The 17361-nt window shown below is 45.5% G+C and overlaps 1 protein-coding gene across 1 annotated transcript in view; it reads left to right on the plus strand.

Moving 5' to 3' along the window:
* The window catches only part of VPS8 (vacuolar protein sorting 8 homolog (S. cerevisiae)), a 251525-nt gene extending 237236 nt beyond the window's left edge, over positions 1-14289 (plus strand). The window contains exons 46-47 of the mRNA XM_011945863.1: positions 10146-10226; positions 13551-14289. Of these exons, the coding sequence (XP_011801253.1) occupies positions 10146-10226; positions 13551-13700 (231 nt within the window). The 3' untranslated portion in view covers positions 13701-14289. The remainder of the gene's footprint in view (positions 1-10145; positions 10227-13550) is intronic.
* The last annotated feature ends 3072 nt before the right edge of the window (positions 14290-17361 follow it).

Genomic DNA, 17361 nt, shown 5'->3' on the forward strand with positions numbered 1-17361 from the left:
TTGATGTGCTGCTGGATTCAGTTTGCCAGTATTTTATTGAGGATTTTTGCATCGATGTTCATCAGGGATATTGGTCTAAAATTCTCTTTTTTTTGGAGCTGTTCCTATTCTGCCATCTTGGGCATGCCCCCCTCCACTGTTCTTAAGAACACACCTGGACTGAAATTCTCTATATTCAGTTTCAAGTGAAGTCACTTCCTCTGGGAAAAGACTAGGAGTTATTTATTTTAGGACCTACTTTTTTCCCAAGGAAAAATTTCTGAGCTGGGGCTCTGGAGCTGGGGGTAGGCACAATGGCAAGCTTTTCGCTGACTGTCATCCCCCGGTCTAGTAGTTGAATGCTGTTGGAAGCGGGGAGGGACAGCAGCCTAAGGTGAGAGCCTAAGCAGCCCCCTGACCTGCCTCTCCCGGACTCATAAGCCAGGGCAAGGGTGATCAGAGACCAGAGATTTTGAGTGCACAGCCTCCAAGGTAGAGCTTCCATTCCATGAGTAGAGGCTTCTAGAAGAAGGGAACCCCCATTACCTCTGACTGTACTCACCTAGGACTTAGCTCCAGCAACACGTAGCTGATGGCAGGATGAAAAATACCAAAGTCCTGCTCCTGCTGGGAAGAAAGCCTTCCAGCTGTGGTCTTGGGATAAAGAGAGCCTGCTGTTCTTGGTTGCAGTAGTGTGGAGTTCTGTCTTGCTGAGTTGTGAAGGTGGGGAAGGGAGCAGTCGGTTCAGAAACCATAGTCATCTTTCTTACCAAATTTTCATAGTGTAGGGAGGATAGTTTCTTCATTTGGTCTTTAAATGCTTGGAGTTTTTGTTTTATAGTTGTCACCAGTTTTTATTTGGAATTTATCTTAATCCACTTGTATTGCTATAAGGGAATACCCACAGCTGGGTAATTTATAAAGAAAATAGGTTTATTTTGCTCATGGTTCTGTAGGCTGTACAAGCAGCATGTACCAGCATCTGCTTCTGATGGGAGCCTCAGGCTGCCTCTACTCAAGGCAGAAGTCAAAGGGGAGCCATCATGTCCAGAGATCACATTGTTACCAAGAAAAAGGGGCATTGCTGGCCTGATATGTTAGAAGCCAACACCATGACACTCTGGATGTTTTTTGTTTTGTTTTTAGAAAAGAACTGCTTTTTATTATAAATTGACTAACAAGAAGACAGGAGTCCAGCTCAAATCTGTCTCCCTATGCTGGCTTTAAGTCAGTAATTTTATTAGTAAAGGTTCAGGGGGTAGATTCTGGAATTAGCAGGTGGTTAGTAGAAAAGAGAAGGTCTGGAAAGTCTTCAGGGACGCGTGTTTATCTTTGCATGCTACCCCATGGGTCTCAAGTGCAAGTTTGGGAAGAATTAGTATGAAATACACAGTAGAAATTGGGCTGTGATATCAGTGAGCTCATTCCGTGCAAACTGCATTCAGCCATGTTGCTTCCAGCCAATTTCAACCGTTTTTTAATCTCACAAGCAGAGGAAGTTTCAGCATTTTAGCAAATTGTTCCTTATCTGCTATGTTGCAAACTCAAGAATTTCTGTTAGTCGTAGATTGGTTTTAACTCTTTGGGGCATTGTTTCAGCAACACAAGAGGAGCACCGGGAGAGGGAGGGGAGGGAAGTACCAGGCTCTTTTAAACAACCACCTCTCATGGGAACTAATAGAGTGAGAAATCACTCACCTCCCACCCTCAGGGAAGGCACTAATCTATTCATGAGGGATCCGCCTCCATAGCACAAACACCTCCATTAGGCCCCTCCAACACTGGAGCTCCAATCTCAATACAAGGGTTGGAGGGAACAACATCTAGACTACAGCAGAGCTCCTCAGGCTGTCATGCTAGAAGTAGCCTCTCTCCTCATCCATTGGAACAAGCAGTGTTCTGCCTCTGCTTGAAAACCACCTTCTTAGGGCAGGATATTCCATCTTTGGAAGCTGTAACCAAGATCATTCTTCCTTGATCTTCTTCACCAATTGGTGAAGCCAACTGATCCTGGTCCTTCCCCTGGGACCTACCAAAAACAGCTTAATCCTTCTGTTACAGTGCAGCCTTTCCAGTCCTTCCTGCAGCTGAGGTCCTTAATCTCCAGCCCTCGGTGGTCCCTTGTCCAGGCAGAACATCCACAATCCATTTCCTCTATGTTCTCCATGCTATCATACCACATCTTGAGTATTACCATTGTACTTCAGGTGAGGTCATTTTAGAACAAAATGATGTCATCATCTTCCTTACTGTGGAGTCTGTTTCTGTAAATGGAACCAAAAGCACATTAACTTTTTTAGCAGCCATTTTGCATGGTTGATTAACAATTAACATACTGATATCAAACTCCCGATTCTGTTCACACATGCTACTGATGCATATACCCTTGGTTTCTGGAGCCAAGTGCCAGGCATTGCTTATATTGTTTCAGTTTCTGACCCTTGGGAATCATTTTTTCCTCCCAAGGATAGGGTTCTTTTCCCTTTAAGCCATTGATAAAATATTTGTATATAAAAAAGCCAAGGTTGGTCGGGCGCAGTGGCTCACACCTGTAATCCCAGCACTTTGGGAGACCGAGGCGGGCGAATCACCTGAGGTCAGGAGTTTGAGACGAGCCTGGCCAACATGGTGAAACCCTGTCTCTACTGAAAAACACAAAAAATTAGCTGGACATGGTGGCATGCATCGGTAATCCCAGCTATTCGGGAGGCTGAGGTAGGAGAATCGTTTGAACCTGGGAGGCGGAGGTTGCAGTGAGCCAAGGTCATGCCATTGCACTCCAGCCTGGTCAACAACAGCAAAACTCCATCTCAAAGGGGAAAAAAAAAGCCAAGGATAGAGCCTTACAGCTCATCATCAGAGACTTAGCTAACATCATTTATTAGCTCCTTAATATGACACTTAATATGACACTTAATATGTCACTTAATATGACATTTCTTAATATGACACTTCTGCTTGAGTAGTTGTCTGTTCCCACTCAGATTGTCATATGTGTGTCTTATTATGGGGCTGTGTGTGAGACCATCTCAGTGCCAGTAGTTCTCTATACGTCCTATGCCCTTTCTATATGGAAGGGAACTCCCTCAGCAAAACAGGAGTTCGCTCATGGCTACCATCTTCTTGACATTGAGATTACTGATTGAGTTACAAATGGGCCTTTCCCCTCCAACATGTTTCCTGATGAAGCTTTTAGGCACTTCCCACAATACATGGTAGTTATCTTCTTTCTCTTCAGTATGTGTGACAGAGCCACTAGCAGCCTGTCACTGTGCATTAAAACAACTCAGGAGGCCGTTCTTAATTGCGCTGTGCTGAATTATCAGCCATTTGTAAAGGTCATGGGATTTGAACAGAGCTTCATAGATTGTACTGCTCTAATGTGTGTGGTGTTTTCTGTCACTGCAGAGCGTAGCCTTCTGCCTGGACCTCTGTCCCAAATCAATTGTGCCACCCCTGAAAGCTCCCACGTCTTCATATAGTATCAAACATTGGATTGGGCGTGTTCGGGAAACAGTGGGAATCTCCACTGGCTAACACAGAAGGGAAGGAGGAGGAGATGAACATGGAATGTAGGCGGGGGCTTAGCACAGTCTCTGCTGTGGCTGACAAGTCACTGCCTTGGGACTTTTATGTTTTGTTGTTTTCAACAAATACCCTAATGTGTTCTGGTTAGAATTTACATTTCTTCCATCATAATGTTGAAATTTTGCTCCCTGGTTTTCCATGAAATATCAACTGATGGTGGGTATTATTCAAGACATAATAACACCTCCTTAAAAGAGAGCCCCTACTCTGTGTTGTCAAGCATCTGGATTGTGTTGTCTTCCTTCAGAGACTTGAGGTTTTTCTCTGGCAAGCTATTAATTACTATTAAATCAGCCACATATTTTTGAGGCTTATTTTGAAGTTCTACTAGGACAGATCCCCAGAGTGTCCCTTTCCCTAGTACATGCCCTGTAACAGTAATCTTTCTGGATTTTTTAAAGATCTTCCTGTACTGACAAAAAGAATATGTAATTATGGAATGGCCACAGTATGCTATGTGGCAAGACTCCAGGTTTGCGCAGGACAGTGGCCCCGGGAAGGGGGTCAGTCTCACTGTCATCCATCTGTGTCCCTGTGCTGTCATTTTCATGCCTGTTTGTAATGGTCCTGCTCTCTGTCCTGGCATCTCGGGATAATGATGACTCGGGAAAATACCTCTGCTACATTGTGGGTGGCAGCATCCAGCAGTGATTTTTTAATGTTTGGGAATTTGAGCTTCCCTTGCCTGTGAGGCAGATACATTGAGATGGCCAACCCTTTCTAACCCTGTCAAGAAAACAGGAAGGTTTTCATGAATTTGACCAAGGAGCTACGTTAGTTATCTAAAAATTCAAACTGTATTCTACATTTTTTAATCCATTTTTTTTAAATGTGTAATGAGATGATCAGCTTTTGTCACCACAGATTTTCCCCCAAGCTGTTGCCTTTCAAAGCAGGTTGGGCAAGGAGTAGCCAAGCCTATGCAGAAACAGTATATGGGTTTCAAAGACTTTAAACCAATTGGGGGACATTTTCTTTTGTGAGGGAGCAAAACAGGTGACCAACACCAAACAGAAGATACTTAGGTTTCCTTATCTAATGACACAGCCTTCACCTAGTGCTAACCTTATGATGGCACCACAAAGGATCCCGGTAGGCACTCGGGCAGATGCAGCATCAGCCCCTACAGACACAGACCAGGCAGCCCAGGGTGTCTACGAGCAGCCCATGAAACTGTATACATTCAGAGCACCTTATGTTTGTCACTAACATGTCATAGTGGGCTTTAGGGTTAGACCCGTTATCAAGAGTTACCCTGTCTCTTACAAGCTGTATTTTAATATGTCTAAACTTCAGTTTCCTCACAGGTAAATTAGAGAAAATAATTTCTCCTTCAATGGGCGAATGTACACATTAAACATAAAAGTAGCTAGCAGAAGGCCAGAGACTAATGGACAACAGGAAATGAGCTTTCTCCATTTCCCTTCCCAGCCCTTTCCTCACAAGAAAGAGCCTTGTAAGGTAGGCTGTGCAGAGATTCTCCCCTTTTGTAGTTGAGATAACTGATACGAGGGATATCAACACAACTAATTAGTGTCAGAGCCGAGTTCAGACTTTTTCCTGTGGTGGCAGAGGCGTTCGTGAATGCCTAGTGCGTACCCAAAACTGTCATTACGTTGTATGTGAAGTGTCTCACTGCAGAACGAAGCTTAGTTCTTAACACTGGGCTTTGGTCTAGGCTTCCAAAGTCATTTTAAAGCAGAACACTAATAGCTAGCTGTGTTTATTTCCATTAGCTGCTCTCTCCTGTCTCCTGGGTCTTTTGTTTATACTTTATAGAATGATGGGATGAGTTTTGAAAGGAAAGCAGAATCATGAAGGATCCCCAGAAGGAGGGCAGGTGTCCGTCAGTTTCACAGGAGCTTGATTAGGCAGATTGACCCAGGCGAGTCCTACACTGCTCCTCACATAACCTTTTGGGGCCCTTGAAAGTGACTTAGTCGGCTGGGCATGGTGGCTCACGCCTGTAATCGCAGCACTTTGGAAGGTCGAGGCAGGTGGATCACCTGAGGTCAGGAGTTCAAGACCAGCCTGACTAATATGATGAAACCTCGTCTGTCCTAAAAATACAAAAATTAGCTGGGCATGGTGGCATGTGCCTGTAATCCCAGCTACTTGGGAGGCTGAGACAGGAGAATCACTTGAACCTGGGAGGCAGAGGTTGCAGTGCACCGAGATCGTGCCACAGCACTCCAGCCTGGGCAACAAGAGTGAAACTCCATCTCAAAAAAAAGAAAGTGACTTTCATCAGGCTTCTTTCAGACCGCTACCGAGAGAATGGCAGATGAAAGGCACCTCTGGAACCGGGCTGTCCCAATTCAGATCTGGGCTCCGCCACCAGCCAGAGTGACCTTGGCATATCACTGAATCCCAGGACCTGAGTTTTTTCACCTGTAAAATAACAATAAGAAAAGTACCTACCTCGTAGGGTTTTTGAGATGATTAAATGAGATGATCCATGCTCAGTACTTGTAACAGTGGCTGGCACATGGTCATTACACGATCGATAAAGCGAGCTGCTGCAGCCGGGGAGGGAGGGTTGTTCCTCCGTGTCGCATCTGAGAAAACGTAAACCAGCATTTTTCCCCTGTGCTGTGAATGCTCACCGTGTTGTTTCTTTTTAATTGTGGTATTGAAGGGCTTGGGTTTTTAAGGTTATTTTTCAGTTAGCCTTTCAGTCTGTCTCTGTGGCCTCAAGCACTCACCTCCCTTAGAGCTGATCATTCTACGGTCATGACCACTATAAAAGAATGTCCTGCAGAGATGTTCTGCCACATTTTCCCCTCCTCTCTCTAGGCAGCTTAGCAGCTTGTCTGCCTGTCATATTATTTCATTATCTAATTCATTATTAGCTGTGACCTACTGAGAGTTTTGAGGCATTAGAGAATGAGGGGCTATGAGGAGTCAGGTTCAATCTGAGAGCAAACTGTGTTGTGGGTGGGAATTTAGAAAAAGTATTTCCTGTTTGCAGAGGGGAAGGAGGTATGTATGTGGCTTTTCCTTTATCTCTGAAGCCAAACTTTGATTTAGGCAAAACTTTTAAATACTAAGGACCTCTAGTGTGAAACAGTTTAAGTGGTGGCAAAAGACTGGCTGAGGCTATAACAGATACAGGGAAAGATTTGAAAGTGAGGTGGAGGGCAGGCAGGGAGAAAAGGGGGAAACATGCTTCTCATTCCACTCGTCCTACTTCGTCTCCACCTTCATTGCCACCAGAAAATTACAGAAGCGCCTGTAGGAGGCTTCTAGAATACCGAAAAGACATGATTGTGTTATGAATTATACAGAGTGGCCCGTGTCTCTCTCAAACTAGGTTTGATCTTCTCATGTGTTAGCGTGGAAAGATAATTAGGAAAGGAAATGTTAGGGTTTTGATTTCAGGATCTTAGTAATTGTAGAGAGTAAGAAATGAACAAGCAGAGCTCAGACTTCTGTGACAGTCTGTGTCTTCGAGTATGATTTGGAAGGCTTCGTGTCCAGTATCCCTAGGAGTAGAATCAGCCCTGTTCTTGAGAATTTGGTCTGTAGGGTGGCATTGGATCATGGTTGTTTTCCTATATCAGAGCTTGATATGTTTGTTAAGAGGTCTGTGGCCAGGCACGGTGGCTCACACCTGTAATCCCAGCACTTTGGGAGGCCGAGACGGATGGACAACCTGAGGTCAGGAATTCAAGACCAGCCTGACCAACATGGTGAAACCCCGTCTCTACTAAAACTACAAAAAATAGCCAGGCGTGGTGGTGCGTGCCTGTAATCCCAGCTACTGAGGAGGCTGAGGTAGGAGAATCGCTTGAACCTGGGAGGCTGGGGTTGCAGTGAGCTGAGATCACGTCTCTGCACTCCAGCCTGGGCGACAGAGCGAGACTCTGTCTCAAAAAAAGAAAAGAAAAAAAGAGGTCTGTGGATCCTGAGAGCCCCGGTTTGTTTTCTTCCTTCTAGCGGATATGGTTACTGCTCCCACTTTCACCTCTGTGAGTCACTAAGCTTCGCACTGTGCTGGCAGCCGTGTTAGCCCAACACCCCTCCCTTGGGCTCTCAGAGACCATCAGGACCTCGCTTTCCACTGGATTTACTTTAATGCTGAGTACTAAAAGGTCATTTCCAGGGTGGCCACTGTTTCTTCCTCTCATACTCGCTACAGTTTAATTTTTAGCTCTTAACACTGGACTTTGTTACATGGAAAGAAAGAAATTTGCTCTAACAGACAGCAGCAAATGCATTTTTCTGTCTTTCCAATTGGAAAATCACTCCTAACCAGTTTTATCCTGGGGGATTTAGTGGTCTGAGAATACTTTTATGTTTTTAGATGTGAACAGAGATTATGTTCATATTTAGTTGCTCCTTTATTTTTTGTCTGACCCTAATTTGGCATCTGTAGATGGAAACTGTTATTTCTCTTCAGGGCTGCCATGTGTCTTTGTGACATTACCCCTAATTTGCTTCCGAATATGCAATAAAAGATAAAAGCCATGATTAGGCTCAGTATACATTACTATTTTTCTTGAACCTTCCATGCCCTAAATGCCTGTTAATCTCGTGGTGCCCACGTCTTCCCTGGATGGTGGAGTGTGGCCGGGGTGGCATTGCCCTTTAATCAGTTGGAACATAGAGGAGAGATGTGACCTCCTCAGGTTATACAGGGAGCAGGTAACAGGATTGGAGCCCATGTTTCCTGATTTCATCCCATTGTTCTTTCTAGGGGGGCACTTCTCTCTGGGAGTATAAACAACACAATCGCAGTAATTACTGCCATTGATTGAGCATCAAATAGATGCTAAGCCCATATATGATGTCCAGTTTTCACAACAATTCTGCAAAGTAGAGTTTTATAGATAAAGAAACTGAGACTGAGAGAAGCTAAATTCCTTGCTTAAAGCCACTCACCTAGTCTTGGGCAGAGTCCAGATTGAGCCCAAGTGTGTCAGAAGCCCTGCCGTATGTTCTTACTGCATGACAAAGGGTTGGTCACAACTCCAGTGATAAATAGTAAGAAATCGGAAATCTGCATGTCAGCCCTCCCATCCCTTCATTTGATCAGCAGATGATGACTCTGTGGCTGCTCTGTGCAAGCACAGTACTGGGCACTGGTGAGCAAGACAGACAGGGAGCTGACTGTAGCAGCTCTCATTTCCATGAAGTTTTCCCTCTCATGCTCCGCACACCCACTCCTGCACATCTGCCAGCCTCCTTCATTACCCAGTTTTGCCTGTGCACGATGCTCTGATGCCCCCTTCCTTTCTGGTTCTACAGCCACATCAGGACAAGGGCCACATGACGTTGTCCCCTGGAGACCGGCTCTGTGCGTGGTACCTGTGGGCCTTCCTGTGCTCTCTAGTTAGTAGTGCTCAGTGAGAACTTGCAGAGTCCTGTGCATCCACTACGTGTTCTGTGTGCATCACCTTCTTGAATATTCATAGCCACTTTATGTGGTGTAGCTATAGTCATTTTCCCCATGTGAGCAGAAACAAACAAGCAAGCAAAAAGTACCCACCTCAGAGAACTTGCCTAAGATTGTGCTGCTCATAATTGTTAAAGTGAGGGTTTGAGCTTAGGCTGATGAACTCTGGAGTACAGGCTCTTACCCACCAACCTGTGCAGTGCAGACGCTTGGGACAGGTTCATAATATAGGGCAAAGAAAAACGTCTTTTAACTAATCTTATACATAAAAACATTTCTGAAATCAACTTTTAACTATGGGTATCTCTGAATTGTAAGAAAAGCTAGTGTGTACTGAGCCCTCGCGTGGTACTAGGCAGGTGACACTTTAAATATATATCTCATTTAATTTTTGGTAATCTCAAAAGGTAAGCATTACCCCTTCCTTCCCACAGGTGAGGCAGCTGAGGTTTAGAGAAGTGAGGTGACTTGCCTAAAGTTACATAGCAGGTTACTGTCAGAACCAGTATCCAGATTCTCCTCTGACTCCAAAGCCTATGGCCGCCTCCCCCAGGATCCCATTTCTTCTCTCTGCATATGAGTTGGATCAGGTCCACTGAGAGGAAAACCGCAGTTTGGCAGGTCCCACCACAGTAATAGGTGGAACAAAACAAGGCTGCTGTAAGAGCAGGCTAGACTGGCCCTTTTCCCAAAAGCAGCAGATGAATCTTTCAACCCCATAGGTGGCTACCAGCTTTACAATGAAACAGGGAGAGGATGAGATTTTTAAATGACAGTGCATCTCCTGTTACCAAGACAGAGAAAAGGGGTATCTTTGCTGGCCATGTGAAGTGATGGACGTGGGAATGCAAGGCTGGAAGGAACTAACTAGCTCTGCGTAGTGATGCCAAAGAGGGATCAAGAAACCTGAAAGGAACCTGTACATACGGGACATTTGGAGACTGCATTGGGAAAAGGGTCCACAGACAGGTCAACCTGCAGCCACACACCAAGGAGAGTTCTTAGGGGACGTGCCAATTTCTAACTCATGTTCAGCATATATGTCACTAATTGCTGGTAGCATGGATTGTTTTCAGAAGAATGAAGGAAGCACCATATTCTGCTTCAGCATCGTGTAGAGCACGTTCAGAGACTGCGTAGCCACATGATGTTGTTAATCGTATCGGTTTTTATTTTTCAGGGAACCTCAGAACCTGTTCTGGATCCACAGCAAATCCAAGCATTTGATCAGCTTTGCCGTCTCTACCGAGGAAGCTCCAGGGTAATGTTTGCGTGGTGGTTTATATTTTCATTTCCCTATTTATAATTTACTGCTTTAGAAAGGCAGTGTCTTGGAACCTCCCTCTAGCCTCTTCCTAACCTGGAAGGTGCCCTGGCATCCCTGTTACGGCTACATGGACAGCAGACCCTGGCCCCAGGGAGCACTCAGAGCTTGGCAAAGAGAGCAAAAGAAGTGGAAAGCTGTCTGTCCCTTCCTGCCATGACCTGTGAGGACACAGAAGGGCTTCTGTGTTTGACCTCCCTCCAGAAGGCCAGAAGGCTGATCCCAGGAGGGCTTTGCTTAGGATATGGATAGGTGCCCAATCTGTCCGAAGCCCTAGACCCTCCTGGGCATCTGCATTGGTTGAATTAGTTTTGGCCGTGAAAGACAAATGCAAAGTAGTAGTGGTTTCAGCAAGAGAGAAGTGTAACTGCAGCCAGCCAGGGCACATCCACGCACCTCCCTCCAGCTTTCGTGTGTCTTGTGCTGTGCCTTCCTTAGCACGTGACTTAAACTTGTGTGGTTCAACCTGGTTGCTTCCACTTACCTCCACTGTCTAGAATTTAGACCCATGACCATGCCTCACTGCAATGGATTTTATTCCAAAAGACCTCAGGCTGCAATTCTTGGTCTACTCTAACTGGGGAAGAAGAGTACAGACTGGAGGGCTTCTAGCAGTCGCTGCCACCACATCAGACCAGGTGTCCCCCAGGCACTTCAGAAGCATACTCATTGCTTTCTCGACCTGTTCTTCGCACCTGGTGCCTACCTCAGGAACGACACCTCTGTCTTCCAGCCACCCAGAGCAGAGACCTGGCAGCACTAGGCTCACCCCTCCCCTTCCTTCCACCCAACTGGGGACATCCTGTGGGATCTTCTCTACTAATCCCCTTTTGCCACTACCCCCAGTGGGGCCTCCTTATCACTCACGGAGGCCACTGCAGGTCTTCTGATTGGCTAGAAACCCTTCTGTCCCTTCTCCATGCTGCTGCCTGGCTACCCTTTCTAAACCCAAATGTGTCATGCCCTTGTTTGCGACACATTCTGGATCTCCACCACCTAAAGAATGAGTCCAAACCCTAACATCTTCTCCACTCCCCAGATCACACCTCAATTCTAGCTGGTCCCATTTGTTTCTAAGCTTATCTCAAGCTTGTGCAAACTGCTGTGTCCTCTGCTTCTCTACCTGGGTCCCCTTCACGCACTCCCCATTCTTAGGCAGAACCTACTAGGTTACTTGGCAGCCGGAGGAAAAAGTGGTGTTCCTTCTTTGAGAGTTGGTTTGGGCAGAGGTTGTTATTCCTGGAAGCTTCTCCAGGGGTCTCCTGGATGCAGTCCAGCAGCTTTATTGAACTGGCCTCACCCCCATCCCTCTCCAGCCTCAGCCAAGCTCTGCCCCAGGAGTTGGGTTTCTGGGGCCTTCCAAGGAGGTTCTTCTGCTTCAAACTGTTGAGCTCTGATTTAGGGCTCATTGATTTCCAGATCACAAAGTTACCAAAGTAGAACACAAAAATATCTATTTTCCTGGGAAATATATATATATATATATACATTTTTTTTTTTTTTTTTTGCAATTGATCTTCCCACCTCACAGTGTCAGAATGTGAAAGCATTGAGCTGAGCATCTGTTGCCCATTCTGTTCAAGGCGTCGTACATAACAGTCATTGCAGAGAACGTCGCAGGCTGATGGGCAACTGAGAGGGTTATGGAAGAAAGGAAGTGGCACAAAGTGGACTCGGACAGAGCAAGGGACATCTCTTGGCCCCTGGCGTATTGCTTGAGTGGGCCTGCTCAGTAACTTGCAGTTAGAGCTTGAGTCAGAGTTACTGAGTTGTAAATGACACCATACATGTGTCTCTGGCCAGGACCTGGATTACTTTTGATAAATTGACACTTAGAACTTAGGGGCCTTTAGATGTCTTCCCAGTCACCACAGCCACTGGTACTGAGTTTTCCACAGAAGTGACACGTGGACACATGTGAGCTTGTGCCAACGTTGCCCGTGAGGGAAAAACCCTTTGCCAGAGGTCGGAGGGCACCTCAAAAACATGGTGCCTGGCGGGTGAATCCCACATCGCTACTCACTGCTGGTGACCAAGGGCAAGTCACTTCTCAGGCCGCAGGGTTTCTGCCCCAGAGGTATGTTGTGAAGGATGAGAAATAATACACGTCAAGGACCTAGCAAAGTGCCTATCATGGAAAGACACTGGATGCAGTCACGAGAGGCTGTTAGCCATCGCCTCGGACTCCTGGCGTGTTTAGGAGACACAGACAGGGCTGCCCTGAGGTGTCTGATGGCCCGCTTGTCTCAGCTGTGAGCTCTCCATGGGCCAGGCTTTCACTGGCCTCCGTGTGAGCCTGCGCAGGGTCCCTTAGAGTATTGGTAGTGGGACATGGTGGCCCGTCCCATAGGTCCCAACTGCTGTTATTAGGGACCGTATTGACCTGGGCTTGTGGGGTGGAAGTTAACTCACCATGTTCTGGGAAGCAACAGGCAAAGACCCTAATCAGTCAGGAAGTCTAAGGACCTTGGGTGTAGAATTCTTGTCTCCTCTGACCTTCAGGGGTACCTCAAGAGCCAGGCTGCCAACTCCCTGCTTTTGCAGAAAGCCTCTTTAGGTGAAAGGGATGGTCCCCCCGAGGGGCAGAGCTCTGGCATCTCAACAGGCCGACATTAGCGTCTCCTCCTACTCTTCTATCCTCTTCGACAGGTCTTCCAGAATTGAGCCACTGACAGAACGAGGGTACTGCTAATGTCATTGGTGGGAATAAGGAAGCTGAGAGCAGGGAGAACTCACTTGAAGGAGAAGGTAGAATCCAGGGGTTCCACTCTGGAGCCCCTGAGTTTGAGTTGGCAGAAGAGAGGTCAGAGTCAGTGGTCATAATTAGTCATTCACCCCCAAGGAGAGTGCACCAAGGTGGAGAGCCTGGAATGAGCAGAGCTGAGAACAAGCTCCTCTGCACAGGGCACGTCCACAGGGAGAGAAGGGCGGCAGCAGGGGCAGCTGGAGGAGCCCTCAGCACAGGGCCAGCCCAGGGTGGGAGAGCTCTCCAGTGCCAGGGAGAGCACAGTCTGTGTGCCCTTGGGAGCGAACCAGTCCAGTCTCATTATTGAATGAGGAAATTAAGGCCCTAAAAAATGAAGTGAACTTCCCCAAAGTCACACGGCTAGTTTGTGATATATGGACCTAAGATCCAGACCGTGCATGTTACTACTCCTGCAACATAGCACTGTCTCTCGTGTACCTGAAGCAGTGGATTCAGGAGCCTCTCTTCCCTCTTCTCCCCACAAACCTTAGCTGATGTGTGTCCTTCCTTTGCAGCTGGCTCTTCTCACGGAACTCTCCCAGAATCGCAGCAGCGAGAGCTATAGGCCATTCAGTGGCTCGCAGAGTGCTCCTGCTTTCAACAGCATCTTCCAGAATGAGAACTTCCAGCTGCAGCTCATTCCCCCACCTGTGACTGAGGATTGATGACTCCGTGGAGCCTAGCCCAGGAGAACCAGAGATGATCCCAAGGCCACTGGAGAGAGACTCCGCCTCTGGTGGGCTTGGCCTCCACCGCCTCCCACGCTTCTGAGAAGAGGTTCCAAATTGGGATCCTGGGCCCAGAGCGTCCACAGCACCATTCCCAGCATAGACTCCCGGTCTTCTCCACATTGTTGTCATGGCGTCAGTTCACCAGACTCGTTGATTTTGTTTTGCCTGTTAAGCAAAGGAATGTCACATACCTCTGTCTAGCTTTTTAGGAAACACATTTTGCCTGTTGGGACTTTCTCCATTTGCCCTGAAGCCTAGAAAGTAGATGGAACTCACACAAATGGCATTCCAGAGTCTGCTGTACTCCGTCTTCTCCAGCTGCTGGATAATACAGAGGAACTTCAACTTCTACAGGGAATAGTGGTTGGCCAGGCTGCAGTATAACTGAAACATGCCTTGGAGAGAGCAGAGACACTGTGGGGGCCAGGGCCATCTCTCTTTTTATGTATTCGTGTTAAAACCTATTTGAGTATAAGACTTGCCCTTTCTAACAATAAATGCTCTGTGTTTAAGTTCTGCAGGTCTCCTGGCTGGCTGGCTGAGTCTGTCAAGTCATGGAGGACATTTAGAGCCCTGTTGTCACAATTTTATTAGCTCGAAGTCAGGAATCCTGACTGTGACAACCCTCCTTAATTCAGATAAGCAGCTCCATCGTCAGCTCTATTCAGAGCAGCCCAGCCACCCAAATGCTCCTGTGACGGGGGCTGGGCTGCCAACGAGAATAGTACTTAATTCAGTTTTTGGCCATGGAACTTCATATATCATTGAATCAGCCACCACAGCAGGTCACCACACCCAGAGACCTAGGTTTCCACCTTACATAGTCAGATGATCCTTTTCTCAGCGCACTGGAATGATCAGGCTCTCATGGACTGATACTAACCAAACCCACAGGAAATAGATACATAAACTAGACACATTTTTTTTTTTATTATTTTATTTTATTTTTTGAGACAGAATTTCACTCTTGCTGCTCAGGCTGGAGTGCAATGGTGCTGTCTTGGCTCACTGCAACCTCCGCCTCCCAGGTTCAAGTGATTCTCTTGCCTCAGCCTCCCGAGTAGCTGGGATTATGCCCACCCACCACGCCCAGCTAATTTTTTAATTTTTAGTAGAGATAGGGTTTCACCATGTTGGCCAGGCTGGTCTCAAATTCCTGATCTCAGGTTATCCACCTGCCTTGGCCTCCCAAAGTGCTGGGATTACAGGCATGAGCCACTGCACCTGGCCAATACAAATTTTTAACCCTTAAATAGAAAATAGATCTTGTTTCTGCCATGTACTACCTATAACCAACAATCAGTTAACCTCTCTCATCCTCTGTTTCTTTATAAACAGAACTGTTATGAAGATGAAACAATACATGTAAATGTTTGCTGTGTGCCATTCAGGCACATGGCAAATACCCCAGAAATGCAAGCTTAGCTTTTATTATATAACTTCTCCCAAGACCTGGGCTACAAGGGTACTGCTTCCTGATGAAGGTGCCGGGATATAAAATTGAGGGAAGTGGTTAAACCATTAAGTCATCACCGTTCGGATGCCTGCCACAGCTATGTGAGATTCTCAAGCCGTTTACAGGTGAGAAAGCTGAGGCTCAGAGATGATAAGTAATTTCACCAAGGTATCATACCAAAGAGCTAGCAGAGCAGGCGGAATTCGGAGCTGTGATTCTAGAGCCAGTGATGCTTCCTGCCCCAAGTTATGTATCAAAAGATTTCTCATTGAGCCTAAAATTAAGGCCAGAGGAACTTGATATTCTCAAAGCAAAACTCAGTTACTCCCCTTCTTTTATAGTGTAAAGAACTAAGGCAAAAGGAGTATTCAGTATAAAAATGTACATTGTGACATCAAAAACATGAAATGTATGTGGGAGGGGTGAAGTAAAAGCAGAACTTTATGCAATCAAAATAAAGTTGTAATAAGTTTAAAATAGCCTGTTACAAACTAAGATGTTGGCTGGGCGCAGTAGCTCACGCTTGTAATCCTAGTACTTTGGGAGGCCAAGGAGGGCGGATCATGAGGTCAGGAGTTCAAGACCAGCCTGGCCAAATGGTGAAACCCTGTCTCTACTAAAAATACAAAAATTAGCTGGGAATGGTGATGCGTGCCTGTAATCCCAACTACTTGGGAGACTGTGGCAGGAGAATCGCTTGAACCGGGACCTGGGAGGCAGGGGTTGCAGTGAGCCGAGATTGTGCCACTGCACTCCAGCCTGGGGTACAGAGCGAGATTCCATCTCAAAAAAATAAATAAATAAGATGATTTATGTAAGCTTCATGGTAACCACAAAATAAGAAATTAGGTAGATAAAAAGCAAGGAATAAAAGTATACCATTAGAGAAAATCATCTAATCAGAAAGAAAGCAAGAGAAGAAGAAAGGAACAAAGGATCTACAAAACAATGAACAAAATTGCAGTGATAAGTCCTTACCTATCAATAATTATCTTGAATGTGAATAGATTTGCCAATCAAAAGAGAGTGGCTGATTGGATTAAACATAAGATCCAACTATATGCCACCTAAAAGAGACTCAATTCACCTTTAAGGACACACGTAGCTTGAAAATGAAAGATGGAAAAAGATACTCTGTGCAAAGGAAACCAAAAGAGAGCAGGAGTAGCTGTACTTCGATGAAATAGACTTTAAGCCAAAAACTGTCAAGTGAGACAAAGTTATATAATAATAAAGGGATGGATTCATCAAGAACATGTAACAGTTGTAAATATATATGCATCCATTATCAGAGCACCCAAATCTATAAAGCAAATATTAATAGATCTGAAGAGAGAAACTGAAATACAATAATAGGGGACTTCAACAAGGGACAGATTTTCCAGAGAATCAATATAACACTGGACTTGAATTACACATTAGACCAAATGGACCTAACAAACATACACAGAACATTCCATTCAACAGCATGAGAATACACATTTTTGTCAAGTACACATTGAACATTCTCCTGGATAGACCATATTTAGGCCACAAAGCAAGTCTTAACAAATTTAAGATTGAAAATCATAACATTTTTTCTGACCACAATGGTATGAAACTAGAAATCAGTAATAGGAATGTTAAGAAATTCAGAAATCTGTGGAAATTAAACAACATGTTCCTAAACAACCAATGGGTCAAAGAAGAAATAGGAAAATTTAAAAATATCTGGAGACAAATGAAGATGGAAACATCCCATAAAAATATCATTTATGGTATGTGGGGCAAAAGCAGTTCTAAGAGGAAAGTGTATAGCAATGAAGTCCTACATCAAGAAAGAAGAAAAACTCCAAATAACCTATTGGCATAACAACTTAAGGAACTATAAAAAGGACAGACTAAGCCTAGAGTTAGTTAAAGGAAGAAAATAATAAGTATCAAAGCAGAAATAAATGAAATAGAGACTAGAACTAGAGAAATAATTTTTAAAAATCAGTGACATTAAGAGGGTTTTGTTTGAGACAGGCTCTTGCTTTGTCACCCAGACTGGAGTGCAGTGGCACAATGACTGCTCACTGCAGCCTCACCTTTCTGGGCTCAAGCGATCCTCCCTCAGCCTCCCGAGCAGCTAGAACTACAGGGGCATGCTACCATGCC

Source organism: Colobus angolensis, unplaced genomic scaffold (genome assembly GCF_000951035.1).
Source record: "Colobus angolensis palliatus isolate OR3802 unplaced genomic scaffold, Cang.pa_1.0 Scaffold245, whole genome shotgun sequence".
Taxonomy (NCBI): domain Eukaryota; kingdom Metazoa; phylum Chordata; class Mammalia; order Primates; family Cercopithecidae; genus Colobus; species Colobus angolensis.